At 44.4% G+C, this 17046-nt stretch overlaps 3 protein-coding genes and 4 non-coding genes across 7 annotated transcripts; all 7 read left to right on the top strand.

Moving 5' to 3' along the window:
* The first annotated feature begins 1684 nt into the window (after positions 1-1684).
* Positions 1685-4935, top strand: LOC132465027 (uncharacterized). Its single transcript, XM_060061701.1, has 3 exons — positions 1685-1978; positions 2401-3696; positions 3774-4935. Exons 1-3 carry the CDS (start codon positions 1739-1741, stop codon positions 4044-4046), a joined length of 1809 nt encoding a protein of 602 aa, XP_059917684.1. The 5' UTR covers positions 1685-1738; the 3' UTR covers positions 4047-4935.
* Positions 4936-4967: 32 nt separating this feature from the next.
* On the top strand, positions 4968-6620 carry LOC132460038 (uncharacterized). The gene is made up of 4 exons (XM_060055042.1): positions 4968-5588; positions 5793-5876; positions 5976-6238; positions 6509-6620. The coding sequence occupies exons 1-4, from the start codon at positions 5406-5408 to the stop codon at positions 6618-6620; spliced, it is 642 nt and encodes a 213-aa protein (XP_059911025.1). The 5' UTR covers positions 4968-5405.
* LOC132465035 (uncharacterized) lies at positions 6439-8181 on the top strand. Its single transcript, XM_060061710.1, has 2 exons — positions 6439-6758; positions 6884-8181. Exons 1-2 carry the CDS (start codon positions 6655-6657, stop codon positions 7755-7757), a joined length of 978 nt encoding a protein of 325 aa, XP_059917693.1. The 5' UTR covers positions 6439-6654; the 3' UTR covers positions 7758-8181.
* A 5735-nt stretch (positions 8182-13916) lies between these two features.
* trnaa-cgc (transfer RNA alanine (anticodon CGC)) lies at positions 13917-13988 on the top strand. The gene has a single exon. It is a non-coding gene; the product is annotated as a tRNA-Ala (tRNA).
* A 598-nt stretch (positions 13989-14586) lies between these two features.
* On the top strand, positions 14587-14660 carry trnat-ugu (transfer RNA threonine (anticodon UGU)). The gene has a single exon. It is a non-coding gene; the product is annotated as a tRNA-Thr (tRNA).
* Positions 14661-15141: 481 nt separating this feature from the next.
* trnas-aga (transfer RNA serine (anticodon AGA)) lies at positions 15142-15223 on the top strand. The gene has a single exon. It is a non-coding gene; the product is annotated as a tRNA-Ser (tRNA).
* Positions 15224-16481: 1258 nt separating this feature from the next.
* Positions 16482-16553, top strand: trnaa-cgc (transfer RNA alanine (anticodon CGC)). The gene has a single exon. It is a non-coding gene; the product is annotated as a tRNA-Ala (tRNA).
* Positions 16554-17046: the final 493 nt, after the last annotated feature.

Raw genomic sequence — 17046 nt, 5'->3', positions numbered from 1 at the left:
TGAACCTCCGCTATGATGATTGTTAAAACACTTGTTATACTGGGTATGGAGGACCGTCTTTGTTCACTGCATGTAATTGGGAAACTTTTGCCAATAAAATCCGGGTTTACACCAAAAATATGCATCTGTTATGAAGCAGTGTTTAAGGCATTAGACTCGAAAGCTCAGTGGGAATAGGGAAAGCTCAAATACTTCACATATACCTGTCTGCTGAGATTTTTGACTAGATCAACCAATCGACAAGCCCTAGCGATTCTTAAAGGCCATTCCAACTTGACCAACAGATGTTCCCTTTGTTTCATTCATCAAGGTCTTATGATGAGAGAGGGGTAGTGAATTTACATCCAAAATCCAACGGTTTCGATCCGGGCCGGCGCAAATTCTACCTGGGGCATCTTATTAGAAACTAATCCGGTTATGGAAAATTTGTCTTGTCAATTTGACAAACAAAAATGAAGTTTGAAACTGGAAACAGATGTTTCAATGTGTAACAAGGGCCACTTTAATCTATCCTAGGTCCCCTGGGACTCTTTTTGAATAAATTGCCATTTGGGTACATGTCAATTGAGCTGTGATGGCCGTCCTAACAAGTCCTAACAGTTCCTAACAAAGTCCTAACAAGTCCTAACAAAGTCCTAACAAGTCCTAACAGTTCCTAACAAAGTCCTAACAAGTCCTAACAAAGTCCTAACAAGTCCTAACACAGGCTCCAAACCAGTGGGGCAAAAGAGCCAATCAGATCCCGAGAAATCTCTGGGTCGACGCACAGTACGTTACAGGTCCCATTCAACACCTTCGGACGACTACAGTGTTATCTTTCTCCGAAACCTTTGACGCTAATTTATCAGGTATACTTTTAGCGATTTACAGGAAGCTTGATGAAAAAGACATCATATTAAGTAAGTATACATGCTTTAAAGTGTCTTTATTAGTGGTGTTTGTGTGATATGCGAGTAGTCCGTACGCGTTACAAATGCTTTAAAAATGTTTCCCAAACAATGCTAATGGAAGCGATCTCTGCTGTTATCTATCCCGTATATATGCTATGATTAAACAGGGAAATCGGGAAATCGCTGCTTTTACTATACTGTAGTACATGCGTTATGTCAGGGGTATGCATATCCTACTATTTCTCAAATCTTGATCGGACTATAAACCGTGCCTTTTTTCCCCATTTTTCGAATCTGCGGTTTATATAACGGTGCGGCTAATCTATGGATTTTTACAGCTAACGGCCACTCGGAAAATTAGTATTCGAAGTTTAAATCAGTAAGCCTACACATCATTCCATTTAGCTGCTGCGGTTTATACTCCGGTGCGCCTTATAGTGCGGAAAATACGGTATATAGTTTTACTTACAAGGTACACATCTTGCTACTGGAAACATTGGACCCGAAGCTTGTATGTGTTTTAATTATGTGTGTATTATAATTGATAATGCCTCATTTGCATTCCGTCTTAAATGTTTTATATTGTTTTATATATGTGTGTGTGTGTGTGTGTGTGTGTGTGTGTGTGTGTGTGTGTGTGTGTGTGTGTGTGTGTGTGTGTGTGTGTGTGTGTGTGTGTGTGTGTGTGTGTATGCGTATATATATGTGTATGTATATGTAGTGTGCTGTCTATGTGGACCTTCCTGTGTCTTGAATAAAGTTATAATAATAATAATACTTGAATGATCCGTGATGAAGTAGTCTAAGCCAGGATATTTACAGCTTTTGCCTAATAACAGCTGTTTTTCATGTCCTTATCTTTAGAAATGACGAAGACTGGGAAACCAGACTCACACTGGGCAGGTGTGATGACCCTCTATGCTCAGGGGAAATATAAATTTTCCACAGGCCAGAGACCGGGAGGCAGGAGATGGAGGGCGGTAATACAGCGTATTAATGCTTGTCCCTTGACCCCCGTGTTCAATCAAACTCCCCGCAAATATGATATTTTTGGGAAAAAGATCAACTGTGAGTGCGGATATCATGAGGTAGGTGGTATTATACAACAATTGAGTTATATGGAATGTTTCATTTGTTTCAGATTTGACAACAGACATCCCATGAATTGTAATATTCCAGGACATTCCTAGTCTGACTTTTCAATACAATAATCTGGTGTTTTAAGGTTAATTAGTTGACAGTAGAATTGTTGTATAAAAGGAATAGATGCTTATGTACTCGGCCTCCGGCCTTGTGGCTACGGCCAAACAACACCCGGTGGTATATCCATTACAAACACCACTCATGCTATATTGCTTAAACATTTTTATCTGTGATACAAATGTACTGGAAAAAGGTTGTATTTGATGTCAGTGTCTAACAGTGTGAGTACATAATTATTTGGATGCAGACTACTGTCTGGCTTAAGGGAAATGTACTGTAAATGTAAACCCAGTTTTGTTCTCCCCAGCCACCAGAGAAGGCTGGCGCAGCATCAGCCAGTTCAGGTCAGCTGAGTGCCCCGGGGGCAAGTGCTGCAGCGGGAAGAGCTCCTGAGGAACCAGCCAGTGCAGCGGCAGAGGGGAGGGCTCCTGGTGAACTGGCCAGCACAAGTGCAGCAGCTGTAGGTCAGGAAAACCCAGCTCTCCGCGGGATTGTCACATGCTCGCTGTGTTCTAAGGAGGTGATGGGTGAGGACTACACGCAGCACCTGTCAGACTACCACGCCCAGGAGCGATGTGAGCAGTGTGGTGCAACGGCCTGGGGACTCATTGGATTGTCGGAGCACATTGAGAGTGCTCACCATTTGAGCTGTCCAACAGAACCAATAGATGTTCCGGCTCCAACAGAACTATACACAACACCGGCGCCACAGCAACACAGCAACCCACCAGTTGTTCCCGTCCCTGCTCCTGTCCCTCCCATAGCCCAAGAGACGTCACCGGCGGCACCACAACAACAAACACCAACTCTGCGGCCTCCTCAAGTGAACTGGCTGAGTTTTCTGCCGAAGCAGTTCTTAAAAGTCATAAATCAGGCTGACCGGGAGTGGATCGCACAGATCCTATATGACCGAACAGGACAGCTAAAACAAAAGCACACTCAGAACTGGTACCATCCTCCAAGCCCCACTAGATCCACCTCACCTCCAGATCCACTGCACTACTTTAGGCAGCGGATGTTCCTGTGGGCTCCAATGAGGATGTGGAGCATCCCTCTTAAATGCACGTCGTGTAAAAGGAAGATGCACCACTCTGGCATTTACACCAAAGTGAGAGAGGTGATAGATGTGGACTCCAGGTATTATCTGATAGGTGGAGACTACCCAAGGTGCAGCAAATGCATGATCCCTGTCTGCCCTTGGAGTAGTGAGATCTTGCAGCAGCTGGATCCCTCCCACCGTAACAAGTTTCCTGCTGTCCTAACGACACAGCAGGCACTGGACAGGAAGTGTGTAACAATGTTGCGACCACGCACGGTAGGGAACAGCTCCAGCTACTCGCAACAGGTCTTGCAGGAGGTGCACAGCGAGGAGTGGGCGAGGCGTACTATCGACTACCTCACTGATTGTGAGGTCCATAAAAAGTCGTGCGTCCTCACCCAGTCCGAACCTGTATATCAACAGCCACCCACCTTCAGTCGTCTGCCCCTGGCTCAGTGGTTTGAAACCGTCCACACGAATGAGGTTCTTGGCCACCTGGAGGAGTTGAAAGGTGTTATAACATCAACTTATGGCAGAATCCTAAAGCTGGACTCCACCAAGAAGGTAAAAGTTAACTGATGTAAATTTGTTCTCATCCGTGTTTAGTAGTATGTCCAATGATTTGCTAATTTCTTCTGTAGATCACTAAAAAGCTGGCAGGTGGCATTGAGAACACGGCCACGTGGATGAGCAACATCGGCAATGAACTTGGCCAAGTTCTCAACTCAGTGCTGACCACTGGTGAGGGGGCTGGCCTTGATGACCTGTGCCAAGGCGTTGTCCGGAGGTACAGGGATGCTGGTGAGCCGGAGCCAGATGCCATATATGTGGACAGGGACTGCTGCAGTGAGTCAGGTGTGTTGCCTTCAATTTGTGCTGGGATGTTTCTTATGAATTTGTTGTTTGATGAATAGTTTTAGCAGTATATTAATGAAATTGGTAATGTGTTGACTGGAAACAATCTGAATTACATGTATTTATGGCGTGTTGTTTATTATAGGGGAGAGCCCAGTTCTCACTTGGTTTCGTCCATGGACCTTCACAGTGAGACTGGATGTGTTTCATTTCATGAGGCGTTTTACCAATGGCCTGACCACTGAGCACCATCCACTATATGGCACATTCTGCTCAAAACTTTCCAGCTGCATTTTCAAATGGGACAAAGCAGACATTGAAAAGTTGCAGCAGGCCAAGAGGGCAGAGCTGGTGAAAAAACACCCGGGTCACAATCCTACCCACAGCCAGGTGTTAGCGAGCATCACCACCAGCGAACTCGCTAAGCACTGCCGCAGGAAAACGCGAGGGGTTGAGGAGACTCGCGCCCTCATCCAACAACTGTTGGACTCCATGTGGGACCTCACAGACACCACAGGGTTGTCGCTCATCAACCAGGAGAGCATGTCTCGTGTGTGGGAGGTGCAGCAGAAGCACTTGCCCTGCATCCAAGATCCAACTGGTGTACAGTTGTACATCAACACCGGATCAAAGTTGGAGAAGGGGGATAAAGCACTTGACGTCCTGAGATGTGCCAGAGGGTCCTCCTCTCTCTCTAGCTTTCATAAGCATCAATGCTGTTTCACCCAGGCAAGTTGAAACACTTAACATTTAAAATCCTTTGTTAATGTATTAAGATGTGATCAAGCTGTGTCTTAAGTATTAAAATCTGCATTTATTATTACACTAATGTCCATGTTGCAATGTATTTTGAATGTTATATCTCCCTTGTGAGTCGCTTTGGATAAAAGCGTCTGTTGAATGACTAAGGCCCAATCCCATTTCTACCCCTTACCCCTTACCCTTACCCCTCCCCCTTGTTTTGAAGGGGGGAGGGGGAAGGGAAAGGGGTAAGGGGTAGAAATGGGATTGGGCCTTAATGTAAATGCAAGTTGTTTTAACATTCTTTTTTTTCGTTTTCATTAATACCTTTTTCTTGCCAGGGTGGAGATGTAATGCTCTGCACACGCAAATGTACATGCTGGAGGGGTTGTCCAGATGGAACATCAATCGGGCCCAGCAGGCTCTGAATATGAGTGTCACGTCACAAACTCGGATTGATGATGTTCGTCTGATGTCCAGTGTGAACGCCCTCAGCAACAGAGTCCTGGGAAGTGCACTTCTTCAAGAGTTTACACCCCCGGGTAAACCTACCGGTAAGATTCTCATGGCAACAAAAGAACAGATGCTGAACAATATTCTATTAATGCCAAACTGCCAGATCATGATGGTTACACTCACTCTTTCTACTTCAATCTTATTTTTCCTGGTGACTACTTATGGCAGGTGAGCTTATTGCGGTGGAGTATTTGCTGGCCCAGTCCAACAGAGGAGATCTGCTGAGTGCGCCTGACGCAATTGGCGCCAACCTGCCAGAGGGGCCGGAGGAAGTTCAGGAGGATGAGTTTCCTGATGAGACAATACCTCAGGCCACTGATATTCTTTTCCCGTCTTCTTCTCCGGTAATGATGTGATAGCCCTTTGATAATCTATCAGAACATCCTCCTCATCGTTACCCGCTTATCAGGGGTCGGGTCGCAACCTATGTATCAGAACATTTTCACTGTAAATCTAATTTGATAAGGGTAATTCCTTTGTGTTACATGGGCACAACAAAGTTCACCTCACTGTACTCTCATTCACTTCTTTCAAATAATTCCCTTTAGGAACCTACAGCTGAAAGTGAAGGTGCATCTCGGAGTCCTGTCAGCTCCCCATTTGAGGACAGTGGGCCTATCACTTCAACTCCGGTAAAGTAGCTAATGTCTGACCATTAGAAATGCTTATTCCTTCAGTGTTTCTCTTAATTTAGCTATACAAACTGTTTTTGTTTTCATTTCATATGACAGGATAGTCGGTGTGATCCCAGAGGCATTCCCGGATGGGAGGCAGTCGATGCCTTGGCAGGGTACCTTGTCAGCCTCAACCGGACGATAACTGCTCTTTCGAACCAAGAAATAGCAGATATACTGAGGTTGTACTCCAGCCTGGATGGAATCGACAAGTCCCCAACAAAGTACTCCCTAAAAAATAAGAAGACAACCTTGCCAGGGCCATGGAGAGCCTCTCGGAAACGCAGTGGCTCTGCTCCAGGCCAACAAGCAGCCGAGAGGTACCTGCAAACAATCAGCTTCAAGTATATGTATGTAGCTGTGTGTTCATGTGTAATTTACTGCATACACATACACTTTAATGGTGTGTGTATATATACATTTAATATACTTGTAATAATATGTGTGTAAAAGTGTGTTTGTACATTTGTATGTTACATACAGGGGTATATATATATTTATATATATACACACACCCACAAAACAAACACACACATTGTGTGTTTACAGTACACACACAATGTTGGTTATATCATCTTGTCTTTTCGCAGATTGTTCATGGTTCATGGCCAGGCTGCCCATAGACCCGATTACACCAGGGTCTCTGAGTGTGTTGCACTGAAGCTTTTCAAGGAGTTCAAGGAAGGCAGAAATAGACCCTAAGGGGAGGACATTTCCAATTCCTCAGGCTATTGTCATGACGTATGGTCATATTAAACAATTAATTGAGGATTGCCAACAAATCCTGCAAAGCACCAACCTGGTACTGGTAACCATAAATAATACAACAGTCTCTTCTTGGTGAGTTCATTTTTACTGTTTCATATATTCCCTTCAAAAGGACTTATAAATTCATAGGCACATGAATTCAAAACATATAATGACTAAAAAACAATGTGAAAAACTCTGATCCCCCCCACAAATAGGCTGCAGGATCGGCAGAAGAGGGCCGACCGCGATTCTCTGCTTCAAGGGGTGGAGCTTCCTCAGCAGGTCCACGTGGCCGAGGAATCCCTCCTGGAGGCCCTGGACCTACCATCTGAGCCTGTTCCACATGGGCATGCAGATCTGGAGTTCGAGGAACCTGACAACCGTGAGGGTGAGGCGGTGATTCGGCGACGCCGACGCAAAACTCAGGTTTCCAGCGAAGACGCTGGAGGAGATGATGCTTGGACTGTTCCTTTCCCCTCTTCATCTGACCTAGCCTATTGTGAGCAGCGTCAACACCCAGCTCCTGTGTCTCAATCACAGAGCTGGTACCCATACCAACCACCATCAGCTCCAGCGTCTCAATCTCGTGGCTGGTCCCCATACCAGCTGCCTCCAACACCGGAGTCTCAGTATCAGGCCTGGGCCTCTTACCAACGGCCTCCAGCCTCTCACTCTCAGGGCTGGTCGGGGCCCTCATACCAGCCGCCGCCACCACCACCAGCAGCCCACTTTCAGAGCTGGTCCTCAAACCTGCCGCCACCACCACCTCCAGCAGCTCACTCTCAGGGCTCTTACCAGCTGCCACCAGTGCCAGATTCTCCACCTCAGGACGGACCTTCTAACCAGCCAGATCCAGCGTCTCACAATCGCTACCGGGAATGGAGGTTACAAAAGGCAGCCTTTGAGGATCAGGAGCGAGCGATGAGGGGTGAGCCCCCGAAGAAGCGTCAAAGTAAGGAAAGCTACCACTACCAATGCAAAATGTGTGGTAAGGCGAAAAGCAAACTTACTGGCCACACACAGCTACGGGGGAAATGGTACTGTCCAGCATCTGGAAAGACCATTGAAGAGTGGAAAAGCTCCTTGTAAAAATGTAAGCAATGTGTACATTTGTTTTTAAGATATTTCTATTGGTGTTAAATTGTTTGTTTTAAGTGTTAAATCATTTGTACAAAAAAGTTCAAACTGTTGCAAGTTCACAACATTTGTATATAGTTAGTTAAATAGTTAAATTCTGCAACTCTAATAAAACAACAAAAAAAACAACTCTTGTGGTGTAACAGCAACACAGCCATCCTTTGGGTGGAAGATTCCAGGTGCGAATCCTGGCAAGAGTGTGCAATTTGTTGTATATTAATTCAGAAATGATAGTAGAGTGTCAATAATAATGGAACAATAATATAATAAATAATACCTAATATAACAATAATAGGAAAACAAGTAATGATTTTTCTAACATCTGACAGCTTAAGACTTTAAGCTGAATTTTTCTGATATTTCTATGTATTTTCTCCTTTTCCCCCTTTCTCCTCTTTCATTTTTTTTCTTTCCCCCTCCTCCTCTTTCATTTTTTTTCTTTCCCCCACCTCTAGCAGGCCCTTTTGCCCCATCTTTGGCCGAGTGGTTAAGGCGATGGACTAGAAATCCATTGGGGTCTCCCCGCGCAGGTTCGAATCCTGACGACAACGGTTCTATCTGAATAATTTTTTCATTCCCTTGTTCAGCCAACACATACACATATTACGGTGAAACTGCATGAAATCAGTGCAAATATGTTAATCTAAGCATGTAGAAGGCGCCATATTTAAAACCTGGCATTATCTGGACAGGCTCTTAGCATTCAATGTTTTTTGACAACATGTTCTCCAAACATAAAATGTTAATATTTAAAGGTCTGATAGATCCGAAGACTAGTGTTGTCAGGTCCAAGTGCTGAATGCCATGGACGAGAAAACCCTTGGTGTGTTCCGAAGCAGGTTTAAAATGCACATTCTTGAGCAGTAAGGGGATGTAGCTCAGTGTTAGAGCGTATGCTTTGCATTAGAGGTGCACCGAAAATTCGGCAACCGAAAAAATTCGGCCGAAAACGCAAAAAAATACACATTCGGCTTTCGGCCGAAAGCCAAATGAGTGGCCGAATCGGAGGCCGAAAGTGGTGGTGACGCAAAATTATACAATCTTGTCTGATTACACAAGCAAGGAGCACAGGCCACCTATACGATCTCAAAATCGTAAAATGTAACAATTACGCCACCCCCTCTAGCTTTTTATAGGTTGTGAGTTGTTTTGTTTATCTCGCCATGAACCGCGGGAATGTTTAATCTAACGTTCGTAAGATAGTGAATGAGCGCTGGCTCAACCTGTCAAAATGTCGCTAGTGTGGAAATATTTTAAAATCCACGAAGGGGAAAGTAGATATGCCGTTTGTGACGAGTGCAACAGCAAAGTCTCGAGAGGGGGGCTCACTGCAAAGACGTTCAGCACGTCAGGGCTCATCCATCATTTAAAGTCGAACCATCCGTCAAAATATGATGAGTACCAAAGGGAGACAAAAAGAAAAACTACCACAGCTACAGCTAGCACCCCATCAGTTGCTGAAATGTTCGAGAAGAACAAGAAATTCACCAGGGACAGCGCAAAGGCAAAGGGGATAACAGACAAGGTAATGGAGTACATGGCTTTGGATGACCAGCCTTTCAGTGTTGTGGAGGATGTGGGGTTTAGAAGACTAATGCAACACATCGAGCCCCGCTACACTTTACCCAGTAGACGGCACTTCTCCGATGTCTGTCTTCCAGAGCTGTACAACAGCATCGCTAGTCGTGTTCGCGAGCTCTTGGGCACAGAAGACAGCAGCGACCTACCTTACATTAGCTTCACCACTGATATATGGAGCTCCGACGTCAGCCCAACAAGTATGTTGAGCATGACGGCGCAATGGGTGGATGAAAACTTCCAGCTTAAGCGTGTAGTACTCCAGTGCCAGGAATTCAAAGGCTCCCATACCTCAGCTGCAATAAAGGATGCGTTTAGCAGCATGTTTGAGCGCTGGGGAATAGACCGCACTAGGGTACACGCAGTTGTCAGCGACAACGCTCGTAATATGATTAAAGCCATGGATGATAGCGACCTGAGAGGAATACGATGCGTGGCCCATACTTTGCAACTTGCTGTCAATGAAGGTGTTTTGAGCCAACGGAGCATTGTTGACATAGTATCCACAGGGAGAAAAATCGTAGGCCACTTTAAACATTCCCCTCTGGCATATTCTCGCCTCCAGGCTATCCAGGAACAATTCGGCATGTATCCTAAACGTTTCCAGCAAGATGTCAGCACTAGATGGAATAGTACGTTCTATATGTTACAGAGCCTTCTGGATCAAAAGCGAACCCTGGCAACCTACATTGCAGATTACGATCTGCCAGCGACATTCACCCCTTACCATTGGCTATTAATTGAGAATGTTCCCTCTCTCCTCGCACCATTTGAACAGCTGACGCGAGAAATTAGTTCAGCCAAAGCATCCGCTGCAGATGTCATCCCCTCACTTGCAGCACTGATGCGTCTGCTGAAAAAAGAAGTGGAAACCGACCACGGGGTCAAAACAATGAAGACCGCACTTTTAGAAGCGCTGGACAGACGTTTTAGCCAGACGGACACAGACCCCCTGTTCTGCATAGCAAGTGTGCTTGACCCCCGATACAAGGATAATTTCTTTGATGGTGACAAGAAACAAGGAATGAGGGAAATGGTTCGTGCAGAATTGGACTCGGTGGCAGACGGTGAAGTGACGAACAGAGAAGGGGCCGCACCGAGACCGATGCGCACCGAGGCCGAGTCTGCCCCCTCACTCTCAAACATGTTTGACGAAATCGTCCAAGAGAACGATCCAGATCCTAGGCAGACGAGTGCCACTGCTCAGCAACTGGACTGTTACCTGTCAGAAGCCCTCATCCCCAGGAGTGATGATCCTCTAACATATTGGAGGACCAATCGAGGGCGCTTTCCTGAGTTGGCACGGATGGCACGCAGGTAATTAGTTATTCTAAACCTGATTGTTGAAATCCTTGATTGTGATTGGCTAAAAGCCGTTGTAAAATCCAGCATTACCTTACAATTTGACCTGATTACATTCCATATTACTGCGCAGCGAATGGCAAGGCATTCATATAGCGCATTTCATACCCAGTGTTCCATCTGGCTGTTGCGTTGCTTCAAGGGTTTGCGTGGCAACGCGTCGTGCCTAACAACTCGCCTTACCTGTTCTAAAATCAGCGCAAAGCACGGCCTCTTGGGGCTTATTGCTTTAAACATAGGCCTACACTTAAGACTGTACACAAACGTTTATAATTAAGGGAAAAAATTTACAAAAAATAATGTACAAAATTTAAATACTCTGTGAATTGTTAATTTTCTGTAGCCAATTAGTTTGTATTGCTTGACAACTGAACCTACAACATTGTTTCCATCCAAGGTACTTGGCTGCTCCATGCACAAGCACGGATAGTGAGAGGCTGTTCAGTGCTGCATCGAATGTCCTTAATGAGAGGAGGAACCGACTGACATGCGACAAAGCAGAGAAGTTGTTGTTCGTGAAAAAGAACATGCCACTGTTGCTGAAGGAGGCTAACTAGACTCTATGCTTAGGACACTGATAATTTGTTATATTGCATGTTTATGCATTTGTTTGTGGTGGAAGGCTTTTGAAATGTGTTGTAATTATTGTTGTTGTTTAGAAATCAATTTACAGAGACTTTACACTTGATAAAGACAAAAAACTGTTAATATTGTGAAGCCAAGTTTAAGAAAAAAGAGGGGGGTAGAGAGATGAAAAGGGTAGAAAAGAAGATGAAAGGAAAGGACAGAGGGGGTTGGGGGGGGGCTCAATTGTTCTCAAAACCGCAATACAAATTCAGGGTGATGTGTTTTTAAGCTGTTTTGTTTTTAAATGAAAAATATGAAATGAATGAAAAAAAAATGATATCAGTTCTCCAACATTTGAAGATTTCAAATAAACATTTTTCCCTGAAAAACATGTCTAAACATTTATTGTAAGCAGTAGATTTAAGCAATATTTAAAAATAGTGTTTTGACAACTTTAAACGGAACCGTCATTTTCGGTTTCGGTTTCGGTATTCGGCCAAGCGATTAATTATTTTTCGGTTTCGGTTTGGGGCCACAAATTTTCATTTCGGTGCATCTCTACTTTGCATGTATGAGGCCCCGGGTTCAATCCCAGGCATCTCTATTTGAGTGCCCTAGAAAAGTCAGGTGAGTGCTATTTTGATCAAATGAGGTCACGCAATGCTGAACCTACCAAAGATGTTGCCTAATGCTAATGTTCGAAACAAGTGAGAGAATTTAAACTGTGTTGTCGTCAACGATACAGGTTAATCAGTGCGTGCGATTTCAAAAGCGCACGCTTTTGTGCGCTCGAAAGCTAGTGTGCGCTCAAAAGCTAGTGCCGGTCAACACATTGATATGAGTACGGTACGTTTATGCACTAAGTGTTGACAAACAGAAGAGAAAAACATTGTTGCGTCACGACGAAGATTCAGGCCTGCCGACAAGCGTTGGCCAGTTCTGCTATCTGTACGCAGACTACTTCTCAAAGAAATGTATGATACCGTACTGCCATTCAATAACCGATTTCCCCCCTTGTATCGTTAAGCAAACTTTCATGTATCGGTTGCCACATGTACAATTGAAGTAATCTGTTTTCGGCTCATCTGTAAAGCTTCTCATGTAGGAGTGCTGAGGTCCGATCACTAAGATGTGATCAAAGCAAGCTGTGGTCAAGGGTGTAGGACTATTTCACAATTTGATCACACAGCCTCAAGCGTTGCAGTCTGTTACTGTTCGAACAACTGATAGACTTGAGGTCGATAAGCACCATTGTCCTGGGCCCCGTTTCCCGAAAGCGTCGTTAGCCTAAGTGGATCGTGAAGTGCGTCGAAAGGGCATCGTAGAGTTTTCACCGCGTTTCCCGAAAGCATCGTTGGGAACGAACGTCTTGAAAACGCTCGTAGCTAACGAGTACTCCAGGGGTGCTCGTAGGTACTCGTAGGACGCTAAGAGCATCGTCAGCTATAGCCTCAGTGGCGTCACCATCGGACATTCCGTCTATTGGATGCGTTTTATTAAAACACATTGCGCCTTTATGTTCTTAGTTTGGTAATTAATAAAGATTATTAATTAATTTATTAATAAAGATGTTAAAATGGCCACTCATAAAACGTAGCATAAAATAATGTAAAAAAAAAAAAAATTAATTAAAAATAAAATAAAGAAATAAAAAAATATATAAAAAACAAGCAAAGGAGCAGGCAAAAGGCTGGGATATGGTGGGGATTGGTCACGTTGACGGGAATGTTTAGTGACATGTGGGAGGGTGGAGGGGGTTAAAAGAAAGTCTCAATCACTCTTCGACGCGCATGAAAACCAGCCGCGTAGCTATGAGGGAGGCCGTCCTCACACCGATCTTCCTCGTCGTCATCGTCCTCAACGTCCTCCGGTTCAAGCAAAGCCACCCCAGCCTTAGCTGCAATGTTGTGCAACATAGCTGTCACACATATCACGGCGTATGACTTGGCCGGCGAAAACTGGAGCCCTCCGCTGGACTTGTGAAGGCATCTAAAGCGCAACTTCCACCTCCCGATCGTGCGCTCAGGATTAGGACTGATATATGTCGGTTTAAGCCTAATCAATTGTGTTTTAATGTCTTTAGCATTCATATAATTGCAGTCTATTTTTTTCGTAGGCTACTCTGCTGTTGTCCTTGATGGGGATATATTTTAACCCTTTTTAACACAATTTTCCTGCGACATTCCTGCGTCTCCCCCTCCTACGGAGCCCATTTCAGCACCGTGTCAGTAGACAGTTACAATCCTACGACGTCGTGAGTGCAGCGAATGCGCGTTCACGTTAAGAGGAGTTTCGGGAAACGCGACAAAGAAATTATCGATGGATCGCAAGATCCATCGGGAGAATGATCGTACGAGCGAAGATCCATCGTTATCGGGAAACGGGGCCCTGGCCAAGCGGTTAAGCTGATGCACTAGAAATCCATTGGATCCCCCGCTCCATGATTGAAATCTGCCACACCAGTTTACCACCTCTGCTTTTAGCAGGCAGGCCAAATATCTTCATCTCTTAGGATGGCCTAGTGCAAGTCAACCTATTGATTGGCTGTATCATTAAGCAAAGCTTCAGGTATTGAGAGTAGAGATGTAGTATTTATTACATAAAGGGGATGTTGCTCAGTGGTAGAGCGCATGCTTCGCATGTATGAGGTCCCGGGTTCAATCCCCGGCATCTCCAAATTGTAGTGAAGGTTACGCGATGATTATGAATGAATCCCTTTTATAAGGTAGAAGTCAAAAATGATCCGATCACGAAAGATTGCTGAATGTTACTGTGTAATGAATGTTTAAACAAAATGAGTTCACGCAATGCTTTACCTACCAAAAGTGTTGCAGAATGCTAATGTTTGAACAAGATAGAGAATTGAAATGTCGAAACTGTGTGGTTAAGGTGATGGACTAGTAATCCATTGGGGTCTCCCCGCGCAGGTTTGAATCCTGCCGTCAACGGTACAGGTTAATCAGTGTATGTTTAAGGGACTGTTTAAAGGATCAACAGAAATATGTCATGGTACTGCAGACCTCTTTCGTTGCCTTCCCAATCATTTGCTGAAGCATTTCTCCTGAACTGAGAGGGGTGCTGTGGCTGGGACTGTCATAGTGACTGTCTAGTTCACAGAAGAGGCAGTGTTCTAATCACATCAGTAAGTTGTATAATGTAAGTAACCTACTCAATTGGAATTCCTTTAGCCGCCAGTTCTGATAGCTTAACACATGATCGGGTCACGCTACATGAGACCTTTTTCATTGGTGTCTCAAGTAAACATTACAATAGGGGTACTGTGGCTTAGCTGGTGAAAGCGCCTGTCTTGTAAACAGGAGACCCTGGGTTCAACTCCCAGCAGTACCTACACTTTTTGCAACAGCATCATCTGGTGTAGATGTGATAAAAGTGTTTCTTGCAGTTAAAAAAAACGGAATTGTCCTAACTGGCAATCTTGCTTGTGGTTGTAAACTTGCAATCCATCAATGCAATAGACTTTCCATCAATGACAACGGCGGCAGGCAAGCAAAATTCTCTATAAAATGTATGATACCCTAGTGCCAACTGATGACCTATTTGTCCCTTCTATCGTTAAGCAAAGCTTCAGGAATCGGTTTTACAGATGTACAATTGAAGTAACACAGGGGACTTCTCTCAACGGCAAAGCGTATGCTTCTCATGTAGAAGGCATGAGGTTCAATGCCTGCCGTCTCCAAGATGTGATCAAAGCTAGCTTCAGTCAATTTGAAGACTATTTCAAAATTAGATCAAGCAAGGCTTAACCTACCCTAAGTGTTCCAGACTCTTCCTGTTCCAAAAAGCCAGAGACTTGGATCTCTAAAAGTGTGTTGTCGTGGCCGAGTGGTTAAGGCGATGGTCTAGAAATCCATTGGGGTCTCCCCGCGCAGGTTTGAATCCTGCCGACAACGGTTCTATCTGAATAATTTTTTCATTCCCTTGTTCAGCCAACACATACACATATTACGGTGAAACTGCATGAAATCAGTGCAAATATGTTAATCTAAGCATGTAGAAGGCGCCATATTTAAAACCTGGCATTATCTGGACAGGCTCATAGCATTCAATGTTTTTTGACAACATGTTCTCCAAACATAAAATGTTAATATTTAAAGGTCTGATAGATCCGAAGACTAGTGTTGTCAGGTCCAAGTGCTGAATGCCATGGACGAGAAAACCCTTGGTGTGTTCCGAAGCAGGTTTAAAATACACATTCTTGAGCAGTAAGGGGATGTAGCTCAGTGTTAGAGAGTATGCTTTGCATGTATGAGGCCCCGGGTTCAATCCCAGGCATCTCTATTTGAGTGCCCTAGAAAAGTCAGGTGAGTGCTATTTTGATCAAATGAGGTCACGCAATGCTGAACCTACCAAAGATGTTGCCTAATGCTAATGTTCGAAACAAGTGAGAGAATTTAAACTGTGTTGTCGTCAACGATACAGGTTAATCAGTGCGTGCGATTTCAAAAGCGCACGCTTTTGTGCGCTCGAAAGCTAGTGTGCGCTCAAAAGCTAGTGCCGGTCAACACATTGATATGAGTACGGTACGTTTATGCACTAAGTGTTGACAGCCACAGAAGAGAAAAACATTGTTGTGTCACGACGAAGATTCAGGCCTGCCGACAAGCGTTGGCCAGTTCTGCTATCTGTACGCAGACTACTTCTCAAAGAAATGTATGATACCGTACTGCCATTCAATAACCGATTTCCCCTCTTGTATCGTTAAGCAAACTTTCATGTATCGGTTGCCACATGTACAATTGAAGTAATCTGTTTTCGGCTCATCTGTAAAGCTTCTCATGTAGGAGTGCTGAGGTCCGATCACTAAGATGTGATCAAAGCAAGCTGTGGTCAAGGGTGTAGGACTATTTCACAATTTGATCGCACAGCCTCAAGCGTTGCAGTCTGTTACTGTTCGAACAACTGATAGACTTGAGGTCGATAAGCACCATTGTCCTGGCCAAGCGGTTAAGCTGATGCACTAGAAATCCATTGGATCCCCCGCTCCATGATTGAAATCTGCCACACCAGTTTACCACCTCTGCTTTTAGCAGGCAGGCCAAATATCTTCATCTCTTAGGATGGCCTAGTGCAAGTCAACCTATTGATTGGCTGTATCATTAAGCAAAGCTTCAGGTATTGAGAGTAGAGATGTAGTACTTATTACATAAAGGGGATGTAGCTCAGTGGTAGAGCGCATGCTTCGCATGTATGAGGTCCCGGGTTCAATCCCCGGCATCTCCAAATTGTAGTGAAGGTTACGTGATGATTATGAATGAATCCCTTTTATAAGGTAGAAGTCAAAAATGATCCGATCACGAAACATTGCTGAATGTTACTGTGTAATGAATGTTTAAACAAAATGAGGTCATGCAATGCTTTACCTACCAAAAGTGTTGCAGAATGCTAATGTTTGAACAAGATAGAGAATTGAAATGTCGAAACTGTGTGGTTAAGGTGATGGACTAGTAATCCATTGGGGTCTCCCCGCGCAGGTTCGAATCCTGCCGTCAACGGTACAGGTTAATCAGTGTATGTTTAAGGGACTGTTTAAAGCAGGGGTGGGGAACCTTTTTCACATCAAGGGCCATTTCAATTTTTACCAAAGTCCTCAGAGGGCCATACCATTATGAACACATAACTGAAGATGAAAAAAAAGACAAAATAAGTCTATAACTGCTGTGTTACTAAGCCTCATGTTTGCTGCATTTCTAGACTCACCTAATGTGATGGCTGG

The sequence above is a fragment of the Gadus macrocephalus genome, chromosome 1 (assembly GCF_031168955.1).
Source record: "Gadus macrocephalus chromosome 1, ASM3116895v1".
In the NCBI taxonomy this organism is placed as follows: domain Eukaryota; kingdom Metazoa; phylum Chordata; class Actinopteri; order Gadiformes; family Gadidae; genus Gadus; species Gadus macrocephalus.
Note: the sequence above shows the minus strand (reverse complement) of the source record. Positions and strands in the feature narration are given on the sequence as shown.

Bases quoted from the DNA above. Each gene is read 5' to 3' on its own strand.
- LOC132465027 (XM_060061701.1), top strand. From the start codon at position 1,739: ATGTCCTTATCTTTAGAAATGACGAAGACTGGGAAACCAGACTCACAC. The intron at 1,979-2,400 runs GTAGGTGGTATT...TGTTCTCCCCAG, and splicing joins GTGAGTGCGGATATCATGAG to CCACCAGAGAAGGCTGGCGC. The intron at 3,697-3,773 runs GTAAAAGTTAAC...TTTCTTCTGTAG, and splicing joins AGCTGGACTCCACCAAGAAG to ATCACTAAAAAGCTGGCAGG.
- LOC132460038 (XM_060055042.1), top strand. From the start codon at position 5,406: ATGGCAGGTGAGCTTATTGCGGTGGAGTATTTGCTGGCCCAGTCCAAC. The intron at 5,589-5,792 runs GTAATGATGTGA...AATTCCCTTTAG, and splicing joins TTTTCCCGTCTTCTTCTCCG to GAACCTACAGCTGAAAGTGA. The intron at 5,877-5,975 runs GTAAAGTAGCTA...TTCATATGACAG, and splicing joins GGCCTATCACTTCAACTCCG to GATAGTCGGTGTGATCCCAG.
- LOC132465035 (XM_060061710.1), top strand. From the start codon at position 6,655: ATGACGTATGGTCATATTAAACAATTAATTGAGGATTGCCAACAAATC. The intron at 6,759-6,883 runs GTGAGTTCATTT...CCCCACAAATAG, and splicing joins AATACAACAGTCTCTTCTTG to GCTGCAGGATCGGCAGAAGA.